At 42.0% G+C, this 23,496-nt stretch overlaps 1 protein-coding gene across 1 annotated transcript; it reads left to right on the forward strand.

The window, feature by feature from the left end:
- Window positions 1-10,444: 10,444 nt before the first annotated feature.
- LOC111952903 (uncharacterized) lies at window positions 10,445-12,249 on the forward strand. Its single transcript, XM_023971905.2, has one exon. It carries the CDS (start codon window positions 10,518-10,520, stop codon window positions 11,706-11,708), a length of 1,191 nt encoding a protein of 396 aa, XP_023827673.1. The 5' UTR covers window positions 10,445-10,517; the 3' UTR covers window positions 11,709-12,249.
- Window positions 12,250-23,496: the final 11,247 nt, after the last annotated feature.

Raw genomic sequence — 23,496 nt, forward strand, 5'->3', positions numbered from 1 at the left:
GCCTCCGTGGAGCTCATACAGGTAGCCATGCAGCTATTTTGGCGGTTCACAATATCGGCCATATGGATGTGGAATGCGAGTGGAGGAAACCAGCCGTGCCCAACCAGGTGCCGACAATGAAGGACCTGTACCTGGCCGAAGACTACAACCCTCTGTCCTGAGAGCCCACAGAGGAGGATCTTCAGTGGCTAAGTAACCGTCTCTGGGGCAGGTTCAGTGGAAAGGCATGTCTCCTTGAACCTGAGCCAGAACAACTGCTACCCTCCCTATCATCCCTTTCTGTACCAGACATTGTTCAAAAAACAAGGGCACCTGGGGCATGCAGGCATCCTGGCTGTCATGGCGGTGTCGGTGGAGCAGCAGGAGGCTATACGGCAGGCAACAGTTGGACAGCGCACCAACCGCAACTGGCACACAATGAGGAGGAGGTCGACGGCCAGCAAGTATGAATCTGTGGTTAGGGCCAAGAGCGTTATTCCATCGCTGCTAAAAAGGGTCCTCAGATCACAGTCGCTGGATGGGTTGTTGTCTGTAATGTGGGGCTCAGATAACAAAAAGGAGGGCATCAAGGCATTCAAAATGGCTATAGGGATGGATGTGCAGGAATCAGGGCTTTGGGTCACAGGGTCTGGGATCCTGGGTGCCCCACCAGATGGTCTGGTGAACACCACAGCAGTGATGGAGGTCAAGTGTACCTATGGTGCAAGGGACCTTACCATTGAAGAGGCAGTAAAGTCAAAGGATTTTCTCCGTGAAGACCATCCTTACTGGCACCAGGTCCAAGGTCAGATCCACATCCCTGGAATGGACACCTGCTTCTTCGTTGTGTGGACCCCCAAAGCTTCCATCACACTCCCCATCGAGCATGACAGCCTCTAGCAGACTCATATTGCTCCTCCTGTCAGGACCTGTTTTCGGGAAGTGAATGGTCCAAAAATATTCCACTTAGTTCAAACACACACACAAGGCTCCCAGAATAGGTTATAATATATACAAGTTTTGCTCAAAATTTTATCATGGGCACAGTGGGAATTTATATCTTGCTGAAGGCAAGTAGCAAGTTTCAGTTTCATTCAGAAGTACAATGCGATTCACATTGCATGTTATCATGGGCACATTGGGAATTTATATCTGTGATGTTTAATTACAGTACCAGTCAAAAGTTTGGATACACCTACTCCTTCAAGGTTTTTCTTTATTTTTACTATGTTCTACATTGTAGAATAATAGTGAAGACATCACAACCGTGATTCCATAACACATATGGAACCATGTAGAAACCAAAACTGTGTTAAAAATACTATTTTAGATTTTAGATTCTTCAAAGTATCCACTCTTTGCCTTGATGACAGCTTTGCACACTTTGGCATTCTCTCAACCAGCTTCATGAGGAATGATTTTCCAACAGCCTTGAAGGATTTCCCAAATATTCTGAGCACTTGTTGGCTGGTTTTCCTTCACTCTGCGGTCCAACTCATCCCAAACCATCTCAAATTTTGACTTCCACCGGTGTAATGTCCATTGCTCGTGTTTCTTGGCCCAAGCAAGTCTCTTATTATTATTGGTGTCCTTTAGTAGTGGTTTCTTTGCAATAAATCAACCATGAAGGCCTGATTCAGACAGTCTCCTCTGAACAGTTGATGTTGAGATGTGTCTCTTACATGAACTCCGTGAAGCATTTATTTGGGCTGGAATCTGAGGCTGGTAACTCAAATGAACTTATCCTCTGCAGCATAGGTAACTGGCTCTTCCTTTCCTGTGGCGGTCCTCATGAGAGCCAGTTTCATCATAGCGCTTGATGGTTTTTGCGACTGCACTTGAAGAAACTTTCAAAGTTCTTGAAATTTGACGGATTGACTGACCATCATGTCTTGAAGTAATAATGAACTGTTGTTTCTCTTTGCTTATTTAAGCTGTTCTTGCCATAATATGGACTTGGTCTATCTTCTGTATACCACCCCTACCTTGTCACAACACAACTGATTGGCTCAAACGCATTAAGAAGGAAAGAAATTCCACAAACTTTTAACTTTTAACTTTTAACAAGGCACACCTGTTAATTGAAATGCATTCCAGGTGACTACCCCATGAAGGTGGTTGAGAGAATGCCAAGAGTGTGCAAAGCTGTCATCAAGGCAAAAGGTGGCTACTTTGAAGAATCTCAAATGTAAAATACATTTAGATTTGTTTAACTTTTTTTTGGTTACTACATGATTCCATATGTGTTATGTCATAGTTTTGATGTCTTCATTATTATTCTACAATGTAGAAAACAGTAAAAATAAAGAAAAACCCTTGAATGAGTAGGTGTGTCCAAACATTTGACTGGTACTGTATCTCTTACCCCCAGAATGAAAGAGTACATCACTTCCAGCAGATGTCCTTGCTGAGGGTGGCGTTGATCGTGCACTGCTTCTTGTGGGGTGAGCCTGATGTTCCGCATGTCAAGCCTCATGTCTAAAACATGGGGAAAAGGGGACATGAAGTCAGAATTTTGATGCAGCTACAAATGCAATGTTTAACACAATATTGTATCGTATTTGATGAGTTATTGACCTACCTGTCCACAGGCTCGATGTGCTGTAGTCTCCACAACTGGACGCTCATGCTCGGATCACCGCGGCACAGGATGTCCATGCATCAGATGGTCCGAAGGATTTTCTGTTGGACTGGAAAACAAAGATACATTTAATCAATGATGGGTATTTTTCAATGCCGTATCAACATCTTTATCTGGACAGAAAATGCATTGTTAATCATAACACAAACCAGCCTTGGACAATGTGACAAGTGGTCCATCAACACCCAATCCTCATGCCTCATGCCTCATTGTTTGTTCTTGTTTCCCAATCATCAGTCTGGATCTTCCACTTATGCCATGGTGGATGAGCTTCCTTTTCAGGTAAATACAGGGCCCTTTCTCTTTCCCCCTGGAAAATGGCAGCTGCAGACCCAAATGTTGTCACTGGGTTTCCGGTCCGCCCATCTGAAAGATAAAAAAAGATAAGTTACTTTACTAGCTAGCTAAGTTGATTACTAAAATGTTAACATCTATATTAAAATACCATAGCCCACAGACTTGACCATAGTAACGATAAAACAGACTGGGTTTTGGTCTATCTGCACATCTAAAATCCTACTATATGGATTGGACATTTCTGCTGGGATGGAGGAATTATATGGAACGCTCAACTAGATGATCAGGACAATTTTAGGGTACTATTTGCCTGAAGAGGTGAAGTATTGCGATGAGCTACACAACTGTACTTCTGATTCTAATTCTCAAGAGGAAAGTTAAAACCTTTAGCCGTGAAGTCACTGAAAGGGACTGACATGCAGGGATGTAACATAAGGATTTTGGGCACCGGCCAGCCAACCATGATTTCTACATTCAGGTCCTAAATCTGTGGCATGTGATGTTTGTAAAGGCTAAATTTCACTGCTGTGTCAGGCTAGTTTGGCACATGTTCTACTAAGTATTTCACTGCGGTGTCAGAAAAGTTCTAGCCTCAGGCTAGCTTAATTTCCATCCCTGCTGATATGTATAACTGACTTCACAGGTCATTTGATTCGTCATGTACAAAGGCACTCATGGAACAAAAACGTTGGTGTTTTGTATGGGGAAAACATTGAGCACACAAGTCCTTTGAGAGCTAGCTAGCCAACTTTACCTGATGTAGCTAACTAGTCGACCAAGGTGCCTAACTAGCTAGGTAACCTGGTGATATTTAGCTAGCTAGCTAGTTAACATTAGCTCACCGTTTGTGTAGTCAGACTTTTGTAAGTGGTGACATGCTAGCTAACCAACTATCCTTGCCCTGGTGCTGGCCTAATATTAGCTAGCAAGTCTGACTACACGACTGGTGAGAACATTAACTTGCTAGCTAAATATCCTTTCCTGGTAGGCTAACGCTAGCTAAATCAAAATCAAATCAAATGTAATTGTCACATACACGTGTTTAGCAGATGTTGACAAAAGTACACGTCCAGATAAAGAAATATCTCTTAATAACAAGGGGTTCAATCTTTTTCCAATTTTCTCTACAATAGGAGAGACATTTTAATTGGCTCTTTCTTTCTGATCTTTTCAAACTTTAATACCAAAATATGTGATCACATATTTTACAGGAATATTACATATTGAACCTTGTAAAAGTCTACAAATGAAATAAAGCTATCTTCCATAATGTGCTTATWGTAGTCTATCAAGTCCCATACTAGTCAGATATTATTACATATACAGTTTAAGTGGGAAGTTTACATACACCTTAGCCAAATACATTTAAACTCAGTTTTTCACAACTCCTGACATTTCATCCTAGTAAATATTCCCTCTCTTAGGATCACCACTTCATTTTAAGAATGTGAAATGTCAGAATAATAGTAGAGAAAATGATTTATTTCAGCTTTTATTTCTTTCATCACATTCCCAGTGGGTCAGAAGTTTACATACACTCAATTAGTATTTGATAGCATTGCCTTTAAATGGTTTAACTTGGGTCTAACATTTCAGGTAGCCTCCCACAAGCTTCCCACAATAAGTTGAAGACCCATTTGCAACCAAGCTTTAACTTCCTGACTGATGTCTTGAGATGTTGCTTCAATATATCCATATACATTTTCCTGTCTCATGATGCTATCTATTTTGTGAAGTGCACCAGTCCCTCCTGCAGCAAAGCACCCCCACAACATAATGCTGCCACCCGCGTGCTTCACGGTTGGGATGGTGTTCTTCGGCTTGCAAGCCTCCCCCTTTTTCCTCCAAACATAATGATGGTCATTATGGCCAAACAGTAATTTTTTTGTTTCATCAGACCAGAGGACATTTCTCCAAAAAGTCTGATCTTTGTCCCCATGTGCAGTTGCAAACCGTAGTCTGGCATTTTTATGGCTGTTTTGGAGCCGTGGCTTCTTCCTTGCTGAGCGGCCTTTCAGGTTATGTCGATATAGGACTTGTTTTACTGTGGATATAGATACGTTTGTACCTGTTTCCTCCAGCATCTTCACAAGGTCCATTGCTGTTGTTCTGGGATTGATTTGCTTTTGAATGTACTTTGCACCAAAGTACATTCATCTCTAGGAGACAGAAGGCGTCTCCTTCCTGAGCGGAATCACGGCTGCATGGTCCCATGGTGTTTATACTTGTGTACTATTGTTTGTACAGATGAACGTGGTACCTTCAGGCGTTTGGACATTTTGGAAAAACAGACTTGTGGAGGTCTCCAATTTTTTTGGCTGATTTCTTTTGATTTTCCCATGATGTCAAGCAAAGAGGCACTGAGTTTGAAGGTAGGCCTTGAAATACATCCACAGTTACACCTTCAATTGACTCAAATGATATCAATTAGCCTATCAGAAGCTTCTAAAGCCATGACATAATTTTCAGTAATTTTCCAAGCTGTTTATAGGCACAGTCAACTTTGTGTATGTAAACCTCTGACCCACTGGAATTGTGATTCAGTGAAATATAAGTGAAATAATCTGTATGTAAACAATTGTTGGAAAAATGACTTGTGTCATGCACAAACTAGATGTCCTAACCGACTTGCCAAAACTATAGTTTTGTGGAGTGGTTGAAAAACAAGTTTTAATGACTCCAACCTAAGTGTATGTAAACTTCAGACTTCAACTGTATGTCTGCCCTTCATAAAACCAGACTGGGTATCATCAGTGATTTGGTCAATACCTTTTTTAAGTATTTCTGCAAAGATGGATGCAAGTAGCTTTCCATCATTGTTCATTAATGTGATTGGTCTCCGATTTTCTCACATCATAGATTTTTGTTTGGTTTAAGGATTACAGAACTGAGGCCTTTTGTCATAGAAACAAGCAGGAATCCTAAATCAATTGCCTCCTTAAAGACATTACATATAAATTCAACAGTATCCTCATGAAAATATCTATAGAATTCCCTAATAAGGCCATCATTTGCTGGAGATTWTTTTTTTTTTTTTTCATTAATTGAAATAAATTAATCACAAGACTTACAGTATTGAAGTCTTCATCTATGAATTTTGCATAGTATTTGACAGTCTAGAAAAGCAGACATCAAATCAAATTGTATTTGTCACATGCGCCGAATACAACAGGTGTTACATGGAAATGCTTACTTACAAGCCCTTAACCAACAATGCAGTTTAAGAAAAATACCTACAAAAATAAGAAATAAAAGTAACAAATAATTAAAGAGCAGCAGTAAAATAACAATAGCGAGGCTATATACAGAGGGTACCGGTACAGAGTCAATGTACGGGGGCACCGGTTAGTCGAGGTAATATATACATGTGGGACAGGCATCACTAGTAGGACAGGCATTACTGGTGTAAAGATTACCATAGATTTCTGAAACATATTTAGAAATATCTTTGAGGTTTTCGTTTTTTTTGCAATCAATATTAAGCTTATTAGTAGAAGAAAAATTCGGATTTTTTTTCTCTAAATTGTAAAAATGTTGACATATTTTACCTTCCTCCAACCATCTCCTTTTTGATCATACAAATGCCCTTTTGCTCTCTCTTTGTACATTCAGACCCTTTCTTTATTCATCAAAGATCCACCATAGAGATTAGAGAAAGTATTTATTGCATGAGTCTCTTGTAGAAAGTATACGTCTGCATTAAACCGTTTGCAAAACAGGAAAATATCCTTACGTTTGAGTAAATTACGGATACCCCTGACATTAATTGAACAAAGAGATAAAGACACAAACTTCAACCAACAACCTTATGCTAATATAAGCTTTTCCCAAGGATATGTAACTCAGAAGGATTCCCATTTTTAACCCAGTCTTTTTCATTCAAATGTTTGTGTAAACCCATTTCATGAAGCTCCCGACAAACAGTTATTGTGCTGACTTTGCTTCCAGAGGCAGTTTGGAACTCGGGAGTGAGTGTTGTAACTGAGGATAGACGATTTCTACTCGCTATGTGCTTCAGTACTTGCTGGTCCCATTCTGTGAGCTTGTATGGCCTACCACTTTGCAGCTGAGACGTTGTTGCTCCTAGACTTTTCCACTTCACAATAACAGCACTTACAGTTGACCGGGGCAGCTCTAGCAGGGCAAAAATTTGACGAACTGACTTGTTTGAAAGGTGGCATCCTATGACGGTGCCACGTTGAAAGTCACTAAGCTCTTCAGTAATGCCATTCTATTGCCAGTGTGTGTCTGTCAGCAATGGGTGTGGCTGAAATAGCCAAATCCACTCATTTAAAGGGGTGTCCACATATGTTTCTATAWATAGTGTAACTTAATTTAGTTACACAATGTATTTGTGACAAATCATTCACTAAACCATAAACCTCAACTAAGTCCTGGAATAAATAATGTGGAAATTGAGCAAGTTGAGGAGACTAAATTGCTTGGAGTAACCCAGGATTTTAAACGGTCATGGTCAAAACATGTTGATACAACAGTAGCTAAGATGGGGAGAAGCTGCTCTGCCATTTTAACAACACTATCAACAAGGCAGGTCCTACAGTTTTATCACACCTGGACTACTGTTCAGTTGTGTGGTCAGGTGGCACAAAGAGAGACCTCGTAAAATAATTACAATTGGTTTAGAACAGGGCAGCACGGCTGGCTCTTAACTGTACACAGAGAGCTAACATTAATAATATGCATGTACACTGCTCAAAAAAATAAAGGGAACACTTAAACAACACAATGTAACTCCAAGTCAATCACACTTCTGTGAAATCAATCTGTCCACTTAGGAAGCAACACTGATTGACAATAAATTTCACATGCTGTTGTGCAAATGGAATAGACAAAACAGGTGGAAATTATTAATAAGGCAAGTTAAGCAAGACACCCCACAATAAAGGAGTGGTTCTGCAGGTGTGCCACAGACCACTTCTCAGTTCTATGCTTCCTGGCTGATGTTTTGGTCACTTTTGAATGCTGGCGGTGCTTTCACTCTAGTGGTAGCATGAGATGGAGTCTACAACCACACAAGTGGCTCAGGTAGTGCAGCTTTATCCAGGATGGCACATCAATGCGAGCTGTGGCAAGAAGGTTTGCTGTGTCTGTCAGTGTAGTGTCCAGAGCATGGAGGCGCTACCAGGAGACAGGCCAGTACATCAGGAGCGTGGAGGAGACCGTAGGAGGGCAACAACCCAGCAGCAGGACTGCTACCTCCGCCTTGTGCAAGGAGGAGCAGGAGGAGCACTGCCAGAGCCCTGCAAAATGACCTCCAGCAGGCACACAATGTGCATGTGTTTGCTAACGGTCAGAAACAGACTCCATGAGGGTGGTATGAGGGCCCGACGTCCACAGGTGGGGGTTGTGCTTACAGCCCAACACCGTGCAGGACGTTTGGCATTTGCCAGAGAACACCAAGATTGGCAAATTCGCCACTGGCGCCCTGTGCTCTTCACAGATGAAAGCAGGTTCACACTGAGCACATGACAGACGTGACAGAGTCTGGAGACCGCCGTGGAGAACGTTCTGCTGCCTGCAACATCCTCCAGCATGACCGGTTTGGCGGTGGGTCAGTCATGGTATGGGTGGCATTTCTTTGGGGGCCGCACAGCCCTCCATGTGCTCGCCAGAGGTAGCCTGACTGCCATTAGGTACCGAGATGAGATCCTCAGACCCCTTGTGAGACCATATGCTGTGCGGTTGGCCCTGGGTTCCTCCTAATGCAAGACAATGCTAGACCTCATGTGGCTGGAGTGTGTCAGCAGTTCCTGCAAGAGGAAGCATTGATGCTATGGACCGCCCGTTCCCCAGACCTGAATCCAATTGAGCACATCTGGGACATCATGTCTCGCTCCATCCACCAACGCCACGTTGCACCACAGACTGTCCAGGAGTTGGCGGATGCTTTAGTCCAGGTCTGGGAGGAGATCCCTCAGGAGACCATCGCCACCTCATCAGGAGCATGCCAGGCGTTGTAGGGAGGTCATACAGGCACGTGGAGCCACACACACTACTGAGCCTCATTTGACTTGTTTAAGGACATTACATCAAAGTTGGATCAGCCTGTAGTGTGGTTTTCCACTTTAATTTTGAGTGTGACTCCAAATCCAGACCTCCATGGGTTGATAAATTTTGATTTCCATTGATGATTTTGTGTGATTTTGTTGTCAGCACATTCAAACTATGTTAAAGAAAAAAGTATTTAATAAGAATATTTCATTCATTCAGATCTAGGATGTGTTATTTTAGTGTTCCCTTTATTTTTTTGAGCAGTGTATATCTCTCATGGTTTAAAGTGGAAGAGAGATTGACTTCATCACTACTTGTTTTTGTAAGAAGTGTTGACATGCTGAATGCAGCGAGGTGTCTGTTTAAAGCACACAGCCCGGACACCCATGCATTCATTACCCACAAGACATGCCACCAGAGGTCTCTTCACAATCCCCAAGTCAAGAACAGACTATGGGAGGTGCACAGTACTACATAGAGCCATGACTACATGGAACTATATTCTACATCAGGTAACTGATGCAAACAGTAGAATCAGATTTTAAAAAACAGGTAAAAATAGACCTTATAGAACAACAGGGATTGTGAAGAGACACACACAGGCACAGACACACATACACATGATAAGACACGCACATACACATGGATGTTGTATTGTAAATATGTGATAGTGGTGTAGTGGCCTGAGGGAACAAACTAAATGTTTTGGGTAAAGTGTTATGAAATGTAATGTCATGAAATACTCTTCTCCAGGAAGAGTAGCTGCTGCCTTGGCAGGGATCCTTAAGAAATACAAATACAAATACACAGTCATTTTTTTCATTAATTAAATAACAAAAAAAGTGCAAATTGTAGCCACTTATATCCCTTCATAGTTTGTTTGTTTAAGCATGACCATCATCCACATAGGCCTACCTAATTTTTGACCAAATGTTTTGTGTCAGCACTTGGGGGGGTCACCCCACATGTAATCAGTTACTCAACAGTAACTTTGTAAAACAATGTGTAATTTTGTAATTTGGGTGAACTATCCCTTTAAAATAAAATGGTTAAAGTTATTTTCCTTTTATACACTTTGTTTTTATTTCAAGTAACCCACAGCAACTCCCAGAAAGAACTTGGCCGTGTTTGCTTGTTCTCTCTGTGTGAGCAACTTTCAGCGTCAAGGGTGGACGTGATATTTCAAACATCAGATCAGTGCGTTTATGTATTGGGTGCCCGGAAATTTTTCCAAATAAACACAGCTTGATTCAACTTGGGTGGGCAGACTTATCAACAGACTAATTCTATAAACAAATGTGGGAATAACCAAGAACACCATTGGCTGGTAGGCCTACGCAGGGGACACGCGGTGAGAGAGCTGGGGCTTTCAGCAATGAAATTTTAATTAATGTGGGTGGGCTGAGAACACAACCAGTGTTTATGATAGACAATTTATTTTCCAATGAAAAGTCAACATAAAACATGTTAAACAATTATTTAACATTGTTTGACTCATGAGGCAGAGACACTGTGGGATCCCATCATTCCAAGAGCAGCTCTCCCCACGAGCTGAAGTTCCTTGGGAAGCAGATAGCGCTCCAGCATCATGAGCCTTTACCACAGCCGAGTCCTTGGAGTGCCACCCTCGGCGCTCAATTTCCCCAATTCGTCCCTGATTTACTTGTATGGAGGCGACGGCGGTACCATTCTTCCCGCTTTGGGCTTCGTCCCAACTCGGCAGGAATCTCTGCAAAAACCTCCGTACAGCTACATTGCACTTATCGCTATGGCCATCAAGAGCGCACCAGACAAGCGCGCAACGCTGAGCGGCATTTACCAGTTCATAATGGACGGCTTCCCCTTTTACCATGACAACAAGCAGGGCTGGCAGAACTCAATACGCCACAACCTCTCTCTAAACGACTGTTTCATCAAGGTACCGAGAGAGAAGGGCCGTACCGGGAAAGGAAGCTACTGGACTTTGGACACCAAATGTCTAGACATGTTTGAGAACGGGAACTATAGACGGAGGAAGAGAAAACTAAAGGGCCAAGAGACTGCAGAGTCCAAAACTACTCACAAGAGGAAAAGAGGTCCAGTCTCCACGAACCCGTCAGGATCTAACGTTCCAGCTGATGCTCACCTGAGGAGGATGGGTAGGCCTATGTCAGCTGGAGATTGGGCTGTGGTGGGCACGGAGGTGGAACAACAACATAGACATTTTGAGAAACGTAGTTCAGATTTAAAACATGTTCTTGGTGAGTTCAACAATGTTGGGATGCAGCAAAGTGGGTCTGTCCATGGCCAAAAATGTAATGTGCAGAATCAAATCCAAACTGAATCCATGCAGGACATGTATGGCACACAATCAACTGACGCGCGACACGGTCCAAGGTGCATACCCGTTCAGGAGCACAGGGTCTGTTTGGACACAGCTCATCTGTCAGGAGCGCCTTCCCTCCATGCGAGTGAAGCAGACAACACTAGACTAGCCTTTGATGGGAGGGAGAATGGTCCTCCTATCCTGTCCGGTTGCACGGAGAACTTGAACTCATCTATGCTGTGTAGAACAATGGAAATTATACCCACTGTCCCTAGCAGAGCAACGGACAAATCCAAAGGTTTTAGCATAGACAGTATCTTATCAAAAAAGGGAAACCAAATGCACAAAAGCAGCTTTGGTGTAACAACAGAGACAGGCTTGTACCCCCAAAGTCACCAATTCAAGCTGATGGGATTCCCGCTTTGCCCTTACTTATCGCTCACGTGCCCTGAGAAAGTTCTACATTTTAAATAGGCAGAGTGTAAAGCTAAAAAAAAATAGGAAACATCTGAATAATAATATAATGGGAACATCTCAAAAATAAATAAAATATATTGCAAGATATTACGCGCGAGTGTCACCATTTTGGTACAGTGGGAAGAGAGAATATGACTTCGACAAGTATCTTTTTCAGGCGCCAATAAAGACTGTGATTAAAAAATGATTGTGATTATGGTTATTATAGGCTAACTTCTCTCCCGAAGTGCAGCTGTGCATAAAATACCATTGCAGGTCCTCTTTCAGTTGATTTATCGCCATGAGAGAACAGTTAATAAAAGCCCAAGAGTGTACGGATGTTGTTTTAGTAAATGTAAATGTTTAGGAAAACTATGGTTTATATGTAGGAGCTCTGAGCTTGTCATCTGAGTGTCTGCCATTTGACTGTTGTGTGTGTTATATTCTGTGCTGCTTCTCAGATGTTGAATGTAGATGTTAAAGTGGAAATAGTTTTTTAGAAGTTAGTTGAAAAAAACTTCTGTAAATTATTATTATTTTTTCCATATTGAACGTAAAATAAAAGTGTAATAAACAAAAAAAATACATTGCAAGTCAGCTTGATTTTATTCCATGAAAATAGACATAAGTAAATTGAAAAGAAAGGACAGTACAAAGTAACACATTCAATCTTAGCCTATTAAACTTAAAGATCATTACAGTCATGTACTCTTTATTATAAACTGGGTGGTTCGAGCCCTGAATGCTGATTTGTTGAAAGCCATGGTATATCAGACCATATACCACAGGTCATGTATGACAAAACATGTATTTTTACAGCTCTAATCGCCTCAGGACACCTGTATCCAGGCACTCCGCGTTGCGTTGTGCTTAAGAACAGCTTTTCGCTGTGTTATATTGGCCATATACCACACCACCTCGGGCCTTGTTGCTTAAATATAGTCCTGCAGCTGGTTTTCAATGTTCTTCCTCATAAACAGATTTACACCTTGGAATAATAAACCAAAATTCTGAAGGGAAAAGTGAAACATTTTTAATAACCCTGCACTGCATACTACATCAGGATTAGAGCTATGTGCACTAGTAAACATGCATTTGTTTATCAGTTAAACAAATTCCCCATTGCAAAAAGTGCTGTTAACACAAATACTGAATCAATCAGAGCATTGCCATCTGTTTCCTTGAGGCCACATTTGATTTACAGTGAATTAAAGTTGTTATGGTATTGAACTGTAAAGTTTCATACTGTATAAATAAGCAGTGGTAGGGGTTTCTATGTCACCTGCATGAAATCAGAGCATTATTGACAACATAATCATGAAATATCTGACAAAAAAACTCAGACTTCTAAATATAGCTTACATTTATATTCCTCTGAAACCTTCACTGTATACTTTGAGAGTGGAAATCAGGAATGCATGTAGAAATAAATAAACTTCCCAACATTTGAGGAGAGGAACTCACAATCACAAGAATTTCCTGTGTATAGGATTATTTTGGTCAGATGTGTAAATAAAACCTCATGCTGAAAACCTCAGAGGAGAAAAAGAGTTTGCATTCCCTAGCCTGCTCAGCTCAAATGGTCATCAGCCCATTTAGGCTTCGGCTCTATGGACAAATTCTGTAGGACCTTCTGTAAGACACCGTAGCTCTGCTAAACTGACGATCCTCAACAAACAAGAACTAAGCATCTGAAACAACATAATCTTTGGAAGAATTTCTTTGATAAAATGTGCTGCACACAAAATGGATCCTTTTCCTGAATTTTATGCATTTGATTAAAATATGACAATCTTCCTTCTCAATATTATTCTAATTTAAATATTGTGACTAAGTAAATGATTGAAAACCAATTTCAGTTCACATCTAAACACACTTCTACTGGTCTGAGATACCACTCCCTAACATAATGACTTCTAAGCCTTATGATCAGCATATATTACAAATCATTTCTAGTCTCTCTAGAGCAAACTCCTCAACCAACAACTGTAACGTTGGTTAATTGGAGAGAGTGGTGATCTTGAGACAAACATAACAGGATGGCTGAATGTTCTAGTGCCACTCAGTGGCTCAACTGTTCAACACTCTGGTCTCTATTTCTAAGGCACACAAATGCATGATCTGTTGAACCCTCTAAGTGTTTGATTTAAAACATGATCCACATTTAGGCTCCAGCACCAATATGTAGTCCTCTCATTCTTATCTATTTTCATGGGAAACAAATCTGAAAGCTCTCTGTGTCAATAACTTTTCTCTTCAATGAGATGAATGCTGTGTTCCCAGTATGATATTGCCGATCTACTCTACTACCAACAAGACCAATTGCAATAGCGCACAATGTCAGACTGAAACACTAATGACTGTCAATTTCTTTCTCAAGACCCAAACTGTAGGTAATCAGGTCAGCTCACTGAATCGTATGGATTCAGTAACCCCTAAAGTCAACTGTTGGCTACTCTGCTTCCTCTAACCAATTGCCAGACCACCTACGAGGAAGAGACTCCATGACATCATTCAGTGGGACAAGGCCGCAGTAGTCAAATGGAGGGCTGTTAGGGAAGATATATGGGTGAATGAGAGGATTTTTAGTGGTGAATGGTGGAGTAATGAGGCATATATTGTAATGTAGGTTTAAGGGTGTGGTTCACACTCACAGCTCTATGAATCGAAGTTGAATCTCCTCACCATAATTCGTTTGAGATTGAGTTGACAAGGCTTCATGAATCAGCATGGGTTCAAATAAACAGTGAGAGAAATAGAGCCTGTATAGGAAAGTGTCATCACTTTCATGAACAATCAGATCTCCATTCTGCAATAAATCATGCCATTTAAAACCGCTAGGTTCATGTTTATTATATTTGTTCACTCTCTACATATACCAACTACACTTGTYMAAATACATACTCAGCACAAGGGTATGGGCGGCCGTGATGAAGATTGATGGGCTCGCTGCAAGGAGCATTAGCTGCTAATCAAGTTATGTTTCCTGGCACACAATTTTATATGTCATTATCTGCCTCAGATATCCACAAGGCCTATGCATGCTGCTGACCATGTAGACATAAATGCACATATAGTGACATGAAAACACTGAGCATGGATTGGACACACATTCACTACAATGACACATACAAACAAAACTCTGTTTTAAAAATGCTCTCAGATGATAGTTATCTTTCCATCAAAACACAAAGCAGCAATATCACAAAAATATAGACATAAAACCTTTACTCTTCTTGAAAATTATACCGAAGGCTTACCGCAATAAAACCAACACAAATGGACCCACCTACAAAGATGGACCTACATAGTGAATGGCATGATAACATCTGTGGAAGCATGAAAATATGACTTTGAAGAGAACAGCAAAACGCTTTGAAAAACATTTGATGAGACTCTTTCACTTCAGTGCGTGAGGAAGCCAAAGGCTGTGTGTGAACCGCATACAGCTGCAAACCAAGTGTGAACATTTAAAGTCCTCTCTCATTAACCCTGCCTGTACTTAAACTGGTTACCAACATCCACAAAACAGTTTCAGTTTCTAGGATACTTTGGAATCTTTGGCTCTACTTCTGCAGGCCCTCTTTACCAACTATCAAGATGAACAATTGAAATAGTCACAGAAGAATTTAAATTTATTTATTTTATATAATTTCTTTAAATATAATTTTAAATACATACAATCTACCTGCAGTGAAGCCGCTCAACATTAACATTACATTCAGTTATCTAGCAGACACTTCCATCCAGAGCAACCCACAGGAGCAACCAGGGTTAAGTGCCACGCCCAAGGGCACATCAACAGATCTCCCACCAAGTCGAATCGGGGGCCCCGAATCAGCAACCTCTCGGCCACTGGCCCAAGCTCACAACCGCCAAGCCACCAAACATCCAAGATCCCCCACATCTCCCCCCCAAGAGCTGCCCCTCAACCATCCAAGACCCCCTTACAAGAATGCTGTACAATAGTTTTAGCTGAAAAGCAAAGTCTTGAATCTTGCGTCGTTTTATATATAAACTCATACACCCTGTTCCATGGAAACGGTACATCAAAAATCTCCTCCCAGCTATTTTTCAATCTGTATGGCACAGCTGTCAACATCCTGGTCCTCAAATGACATTGGGTATACTTTCCTATTTATGCTATTTTTGTTCTTCCGCCAGTTTTGATCCTTTATATTGGGCAGACAGAGCAGTTCCCCACCTCCTCCCACTGCCACCTGCCTCCTCCATTTTTGGAGTAGTGCTGTAATCGATTGGTTGTAATCTTGGATTGAGCAGACCATCCCAAACAATTCCGATAGCTCCATGAAAGACATAACTCTACCATTCCAATTTCCAATATAATTTAAAAACAAAATACCGTTTTCAAACATAACATTGTTCCATAAATACAGGTATTTTATCAACCAGCACATTTGAGTTCAACCATAATATTTGTTGCAGTGTTGTAGTACTCAAGACCCATCTTGAGACCACATATTGAGTGTCTCGGGCTCAGARGAGACCCGTCATTCAGGGCAAGTGGGGCAGAGCCTCATCTGTTTTGAGCCCCACCTTTGTGTGTGTGTGTAACGGCTTTCTTCCTGGGATGAAGGAGAGGACCAAAATGCAGCGCAGTTAGTGTTCAACATGTTTAATTTAACGAACTGTGAACACTTACAACAATACAAAACAACAAACGTGAAAACCGAGACAGTCCTATCTGGTGCAGAACACAAACACAGAGACAGGAAACAACCACCCACAATCCCCAACACAAAACAAGCCACCTATATATGATTCTCAATCAGGGACAACGATTGACAGCTGCCTCTGATTGAGAACCATATTAGGCTGAACACAGAAACAGACAAACTAGACACACAACATAGAATGCCCACCCCAACTCACGCCCTGACCATACTAAACAAATACAAAAACAAGGGAAAACAGGTCAGGAACGTGACAGTGTGTGTGGGTTGTTTGCCTGTTTTGCATGTTATTTTTGCATTAACATGTGTCAAATCAAATCACATTTTTCACATGCTCCGAATACAACAGTTTTAGACCTTACAGTGAAATGCTTACATACAAGCCCTTAACCAACAATGCAGTTCAAGAAATAGAGTTAAGAAATATTTACAAAATAAACTAAAGTAGAAAATAAAAAGTAACACAATAAATAATGAGGCTAAATACAGGGGGTACCGGTACCGAGTCACTGTGCGGGGGTATAGGTCGGTGCTCCAGTACCGCTTGCCGTGCGGTAGCAGAGAGAACAGTCTATGACTGGAGTTTTTTGTGGCTTCCTCTGACACAGCCTAGTATATAGGTCCTGGATGGCAGGTAGCTTGGCCGCAGTGATGTACTGGGCCATACGCATTACCCTGTGTAGCGGCTTACGGTTGGATGCCGAGCAGTTACCATGTCAGGTGGTGATGCAACTGTTCAGGATACTCTTGATGGTGAAGCTGTAGAACTTTTTGAGGATCTGGGGACCCATGCCGAATCTTTTCATTCTCCTACGGGGGAAAAGTGTTGTCGTGCACTCTTCACGACTGTCTTGGTGTATTTGGACCATGATAGTTTGTTGGTGATGTGGACACCAAGGAACTTGAAACTCTCAACCTGCTCCACTACAGCCCCGTCGATGTGAATAGGGGTGTGTTCCACCATCCTTTTCCTGTAGTCCACAATCAGCTCCTTTGTCTTGCTCATGTTGAAGGAGAGGTTGTTGTCCTGGCACCACACTGCCAGGCCTCTGACCTCCTCCCTATAGGCTGTCTCATCATTGTCGTTGATCAAGCCTACCACTGTTTTGTCGTCAGTAAACTTAACGATGGTGTTGGATTCGTGCTTGGCCACGCAGTCGTGGGTGAACAGGGAGTACAGGAGGGGACTAAGCACGCACCCCTGAGGGGCCCTCGTGTTGAGGATCAGCATGGCAGATGTGTCGTTGTCTACCCTTACCACCTAGGGGTTGCCCGTCAGGAAGTCCAGGATCCAGTTGCAGAGGGAGGTGTTTAGTCCCAGGGTCCTTAGCTTAGTGACAAGCTTTTTGGGCACTATGGTGTTGAACGCTGAGCTGTAGTCAATGAACAGCATTCTCACATAGGTGTTCCTTATGTCCAGGTGGGAAAGGGCAATGTGGAGTGCAATTGAGATTGCGTTATCTGTGGATCTGTTGGGGCGGTACGTGAATTGGTGGGTCTAGGGTTTCTGGGATGATGATGTTGATGTGAGCCATGACCAGCCTTTCTAAGCACTTCATGGCTTCCGATGTGAGTGCTACGGTTCGGTAGTCATTTAGGCAGGTTACCTTTGCTTTCTTGGACACAGGGACTATGGTGGTCTGCTTGAAACATGTAGGTATTACAGACTCGGTTAGGGAGAGGTTGAAAATGTCAGTGAAGACACTTGCCAGTTGGTCCGCGCATGCTCTGAGTACATGTCCTGGTAATCCGTCTGGCCCCGCAGCCAGGTGAATGTTGACCTGTTTAAAGGTCTTGCTCATATCGGCTATGGAGTGCGTAGCCGAGCTGGTGCTCTCATGCATGCTTCAGTGTTACTTGCCTCGAACGGAACATAAAAGGCATTTAGGCACGCGTCATTGGGAAGCACACGGCTGGGTTTCTCTTTGTAGTCCGTAATAGTTTGCTAGCCCTGTCACATTCGATGATTGTCGGAGCCGGTGTAGTAGGATTCAATCTTAGTCCTGTATTAACGTTTTGCCTGTTTGATGGTTCGTCTGAGGGCATAGCAGGATTTCTTACAAGCGTCTAGATTAGTGTCCCGCTCCTTGAAAGTGGCAGCTCTAGCCTTTAGCTCGGTCTAGATGTTGCCTGAAATCCATGGCTTCTGGTTGGGATATGTACGTACGGTCACTGTGGGGACAACGTYGTTGATTCACTTATTGATGAAGCCGGTGACTGAGGTGGTATACACCTCAATGCCATTGGATGAATCCCAGAACAGTGTGTGCTAGCAAAACAGCCCTGTAGAGTAGCATCTGCGCCATCTGATCCCTTTCGTATTGAGCGAGTCACTGGTACTTCCTGATAGTTTTTGCTTGTAAGCAGGAATCAGGAGGATATAATTATGGTCAGATTTTCCAAATGGAGGGGGAGAGAGAGCTTTGTATGCATCTCTGTGTGTGGAGTAAATGTGATCTACAGTTTTTTCCCCTCTGGTGGCACATTTGACATGCTGGTAGAAGGTAAAACTGATTTTTGCCTGCATTATAAAGTCTCCGGCCACTAGGAGCACCATTTCTGTATGAGCATTTCCTTGTTTGTTTATGGTCTTATATATCTCGTTGAGTGCGGTCTTAGTGCCAGCATCGGTTTGTGCTGGTAAATAGATGGCTATGAAAAATATAGATGAAAACTCTTTGTAGATAGTGTGGTCTACAGCTTATCATGAGGTACTCTACCACAAGCTAGAAATACCTCGAGACTTCCATAATATTAGACATCACGCACCAGCTGTTATTGACAAATAGACACACTCCCCCACCGCTCGTCTTACCAGACGTAGCTGTTCTGTCCTGCCGATGCACGGTGTGGTGGAATTATTGTAATCAAAAGGAGAGACTTGTAGATTTCTTCAAAACAATCTAACTTTATTATTTAATTAGTGCAGTAATGGAGCTGGTCGGTAATCATCCCTGGAGGTGATCACTGAGAACTCAACGAGCTGGTTTGAGCCACACCATTTTTTAGCAAAGTCCATCCTCCTTCAGTCTACATGACAAACAACAGATGTATGGAATGGGTCGTAAGGTTAAGATTTGTATGATAGATACTTACAATTCAGAGCAGACAGTATCTCAAAGTGTAGAGACCAGGGTCTGGCCCTGGACTCATCTCTCCCTGGTACCATATAGAACAGAAACATTAACTCATGCTCTGAAATGCGGTATCCCCAAAGACATCTTAAGTCTCCTGTCAGTGTTATCTCCCAGAGGCCCACTTTCAGTTCACATAGACACAATAGAGTTATAAGAACCCTCTATTCTGTTGCATAAAACAACCATTTGATGCAATAAAAAGTATTATAACATAATCTTGTAATTTCCACCATAACGGAAATCCTAGCAAACTGTATATTATTATTATCTGTGTCGTCGTTCAGCCATGACTCGGGGAAACATAAGATCTTACAGTTTTTAATGTCCCGTTGGTAGGATAGTCTCAAACGGAGATCATCCAGTTTACTCTCCAGTGATTGCACATTGGCCAATAGAACGGATGGTAGAGGGGTGTTACCCACTCGCCAACAGATTCTCACAAGGCACCCCGATTTCCACCCCCTGCATTTTCATATTTTGTTTATGCAAATGAAGGGGATTTGGGCCTGGTCTTGGAGAAGCAGTATATCCTTCATCCAGTTCGAGGTGAGTAATCGCTGTTCTGATATCCAGAAGTTATATTTGGTCATAAGTGTCACACCCTGATCTGTTTCATCTGTCTTTGTGCTTGTCTCCACCCCCTCCAGGTGTCACCCATCTCCCTCATTATCCCCAGTGTATTTATACCTGTGTTCTCTGTTTGTCTGTTGCCAGTTCGTCCTGACAATCCTGCCAGCCCTGACCCCGAGCCTGCGTGCCGTTTTGTACCTGCCTGACTCTGACCCGTTTACGAACTTCTGCCTGTCCTGACCCCGAGCCTGCCTGCTGTTCTGTACCTTATTGACTCTGCCCTGGATTACAGACCTCTGCCTGACTTTGAGCTGTTTTTTTTGCCTGCCCCCTGTTTGTGTCAATAAACATCTGTGACTCTAGCAGTCTGCATCTGTGTCTTATCCTGAGTCCTGATAATAAGAGATGGTAGAAACAACATTATGTACAAAATAAGTTACAAACAATTTGAAAAAACACAAATTATGTCACCTTACATTTCAAAAGTGCTGAACAAATTGTTATATGGACTACATCTGTCCTAGCTCGCTCATTAATGTCTAAATTAAAATTACGGATTGCCTCTTATCCACTCATCGTCCCCTTATGCCATAGTTTGTACATCTCAATTGTCAGAAGAAACCACATTTGTTTAAGCAAGAGCCATTTCAGCTATGGTTTTTTTAAAGGCAGTAAATGAGCCTCATTTACTGCCTTTAAAAAAACCATAGCTGAAATGGTAGAAGGATGTATGAAAGGTTTCACTGCCAGACAAGGCTCCGCTGATAGCCGGGTGTACGGGTGGTAAGGAGTGGTAAGGTGTTGGGACTGCTGTTGGTACAGCTTTATGTAGGCCCTAACAGTTTGTCGGCACCGTTTGTCACCGTTATAGTGCAATTAATGTATTGTTTAGTGTTGTGTAGTGGCTTTCCTGGCATACATCTAAAACATTTGAGTTTTCCCCACCAAGATTTACATGCTAAAATCGCCACTGCTCCGTCTTGTCTCGGTGTCAGATACATTTGTACTCAGTCTTGACTCAGTCTCAGACAGTGAGGACTAGTAATGTCACGTTCTGACCATAGTTCTTTTGTGTTTTCTTTGTTTTAGTGTTGGTCAGGACGTGAGCTGGGTGGGCATTCTATGTTGTGTGTCTAGTTTGTCCATTTCTATGTATGGCCTGATATGGTTCTCAATCAGAAGCAGGTGTATGTCATTGTCTCTGATTGGGAACCATATTTAGGTAGCTTGTTTTGTGTTGGGGTTTGTGGGTGGTTGTCTTCTGTCTTTGTGTTCTCTGCACCAGATAGGACTGTTTCGGTTTTGCCACGTTTGTTATTTTGTATTGTGTTCGTGTTCAGTTGWTTATTATTAAAACATGGACACCTACTACGCTGCGTCTTGGTCCGATCCCTGCTACACCTCCTCTTCAGAYGAAGAGGAGGAAGGTTGCCGTTACAAGTAATTTCTTCCCGAGACCAGCTGAGTAAAAAATCTCACAATGATCAGCTTCCATTCAGTTTGCGCATAAAACCGCTTCGCAAGGCCAAATATTTAGACCTACACTCCTTTCTTGAAACATTAATACAATATCGTAACAGCCTTTATATCTTTATATCTATTTATATCTCCTATACCTAGGATAGGATAAAGTAATCCTTCTAACCCCCCCCCTTAGAGTTAGATGCACTATTGTAAAGTGGTTGTTCCACTGGATATCATAAGGTGAATGCACCAATTTGTAAGTCGCTCTGGATAAGAGCGTCCGCTAAATGACTTAAATGTAAATGTAAATGTAATTATAGGCATTTTTGCGCAGTGGCGAAACTATAGGCCTTCAGTGTGTGACAGGTTCATGATTCTGAAAATGCAGGAACCCTAATAGTAGCGCATTCATGTAGGAGAGTGCACTTTTTATAAAACACAAAGGGCCAGTTGTGTAGTGGACAATATACGCAGGTATAAGCCTGACACCTACTTCTTTTTCAGTGAGCATTGTATATACTCGCTTCGTAATCCCTTCGGATGCGTATCAAAGTAGTGTAGTGGAGTTATACGATTGATCAATTACTGTATGTAGTATGAGAAATCAAGAGAAATCATGCACAAAGTAGCCTACACAATCGCAAAGCATGTGAAATATATTCACATGCGCGCCGCACACATAGCCTAGTTTCAGAGGAATATCATCTGCAGGCAGCAAAAGTGTACAGAGCTCAACTGGTTTTGGCATGGAGCAGATCACAGAAGAAGGACATCAGTAGCCGGTAGGGTAGGGAAGACGTTTCAACTTATGATATCTACCAGCAAATGCTAACTAAGGCAACAATGGGTATGCAAACCAGGTATTGAAAAAGTTAAAGTCCTGAAGGGTTAGCAGGCTATTTGGGATGCACAATTGTCATCATGCACTGTTTACATCAGGGGCGTAGCCATGGATGGGCCTGGGTGGACAGAGGCCCACCAACTAGGGAACCAAGCCCTGACAGGCCCACCCAATGACCTTGATGTGATTTAAGTATTGTTGTGGACTTAGACCATCAATATTTTGTGTTTTTTCTATTTAAAAAAAGTGTGATTTTGAGAGTGAAAATCTGATAAATCCATAGGAAACATTTCCTTCATTATGCGGGCCATTCGGGAACTTTTGGGCAAAATTTGAGTATACACACTTCTCCAGGCACCACTACACCACTGCATAGGGGCGATGGAAATATAGCAGTCACCTACAGCCTGATTTTAAAAACTTCTTAAGGCTAGGCGTCCCGCTAGCGGGACACCGGTCGACAACTTCCGGTGAAATTGGAGGGCGCGCAATTCAAATAAATAATCGTAATGTTAAACATTTATGAACATACAAGTATCTTATATCGTTTAAAAGCTTAAATTGTTGTTAATCTAACTGCATTGTCCGATTTACAATAGGCTTTACAGCGAAAGCATACCATGCGATTGTTTGAGGACGGCGCCCCACAACATATTTTTCAAACCAGAACAATCTTCATAAATGCACAAATAGCGATTAAATAAATCACTTACTTTTGAAAATCTTCCTCTGTTTGCAATCCCAAGTGTCCCAGCTACAACGTGAATGGTCGTTTTGTTAGATAAAATCCTTCTTTATATCCCAAAAAGTCTGTTTAGTTGGCGCCAGCGATTTCAGTAATCCACTCGTTCAACATGCAGACAAAGGAGTCCAAAAAGCTACCGCTAAACTTTGTTCAAACAAGTCAAACTACGTTTCTATTTAATTTTCTATATAATATTTCATACGGAAAGAAGACTGTTCAATAGAAAAGTAAAATTAGTAAACGCGTGTCCTCTTCGCCGCGTGCCGACAGACTGATGTTGTACCGGGACTCTTTGTACAAAAACTCTGAATTCTTGCTAGTTTTTGAAGAAACAAGCCTGAAACAATGAACAAAG

Source organism: Salvelinus sp. IW2-2015, linkage group LG26, assembly GCF_002910315.2.
Source record: "Salvelinus sp. IW2-2015 linkage group LG26, ASM291031v2, whole genome shotgun sequence".
In the NCBI taxonomy this organism is placed as follows: Eukaryota; Metazoa; Chordata; class Actinopteri; order Salmoniformes; family Salmonidae; genus Salvelinus; species Salvelinus sp. IW2-2015.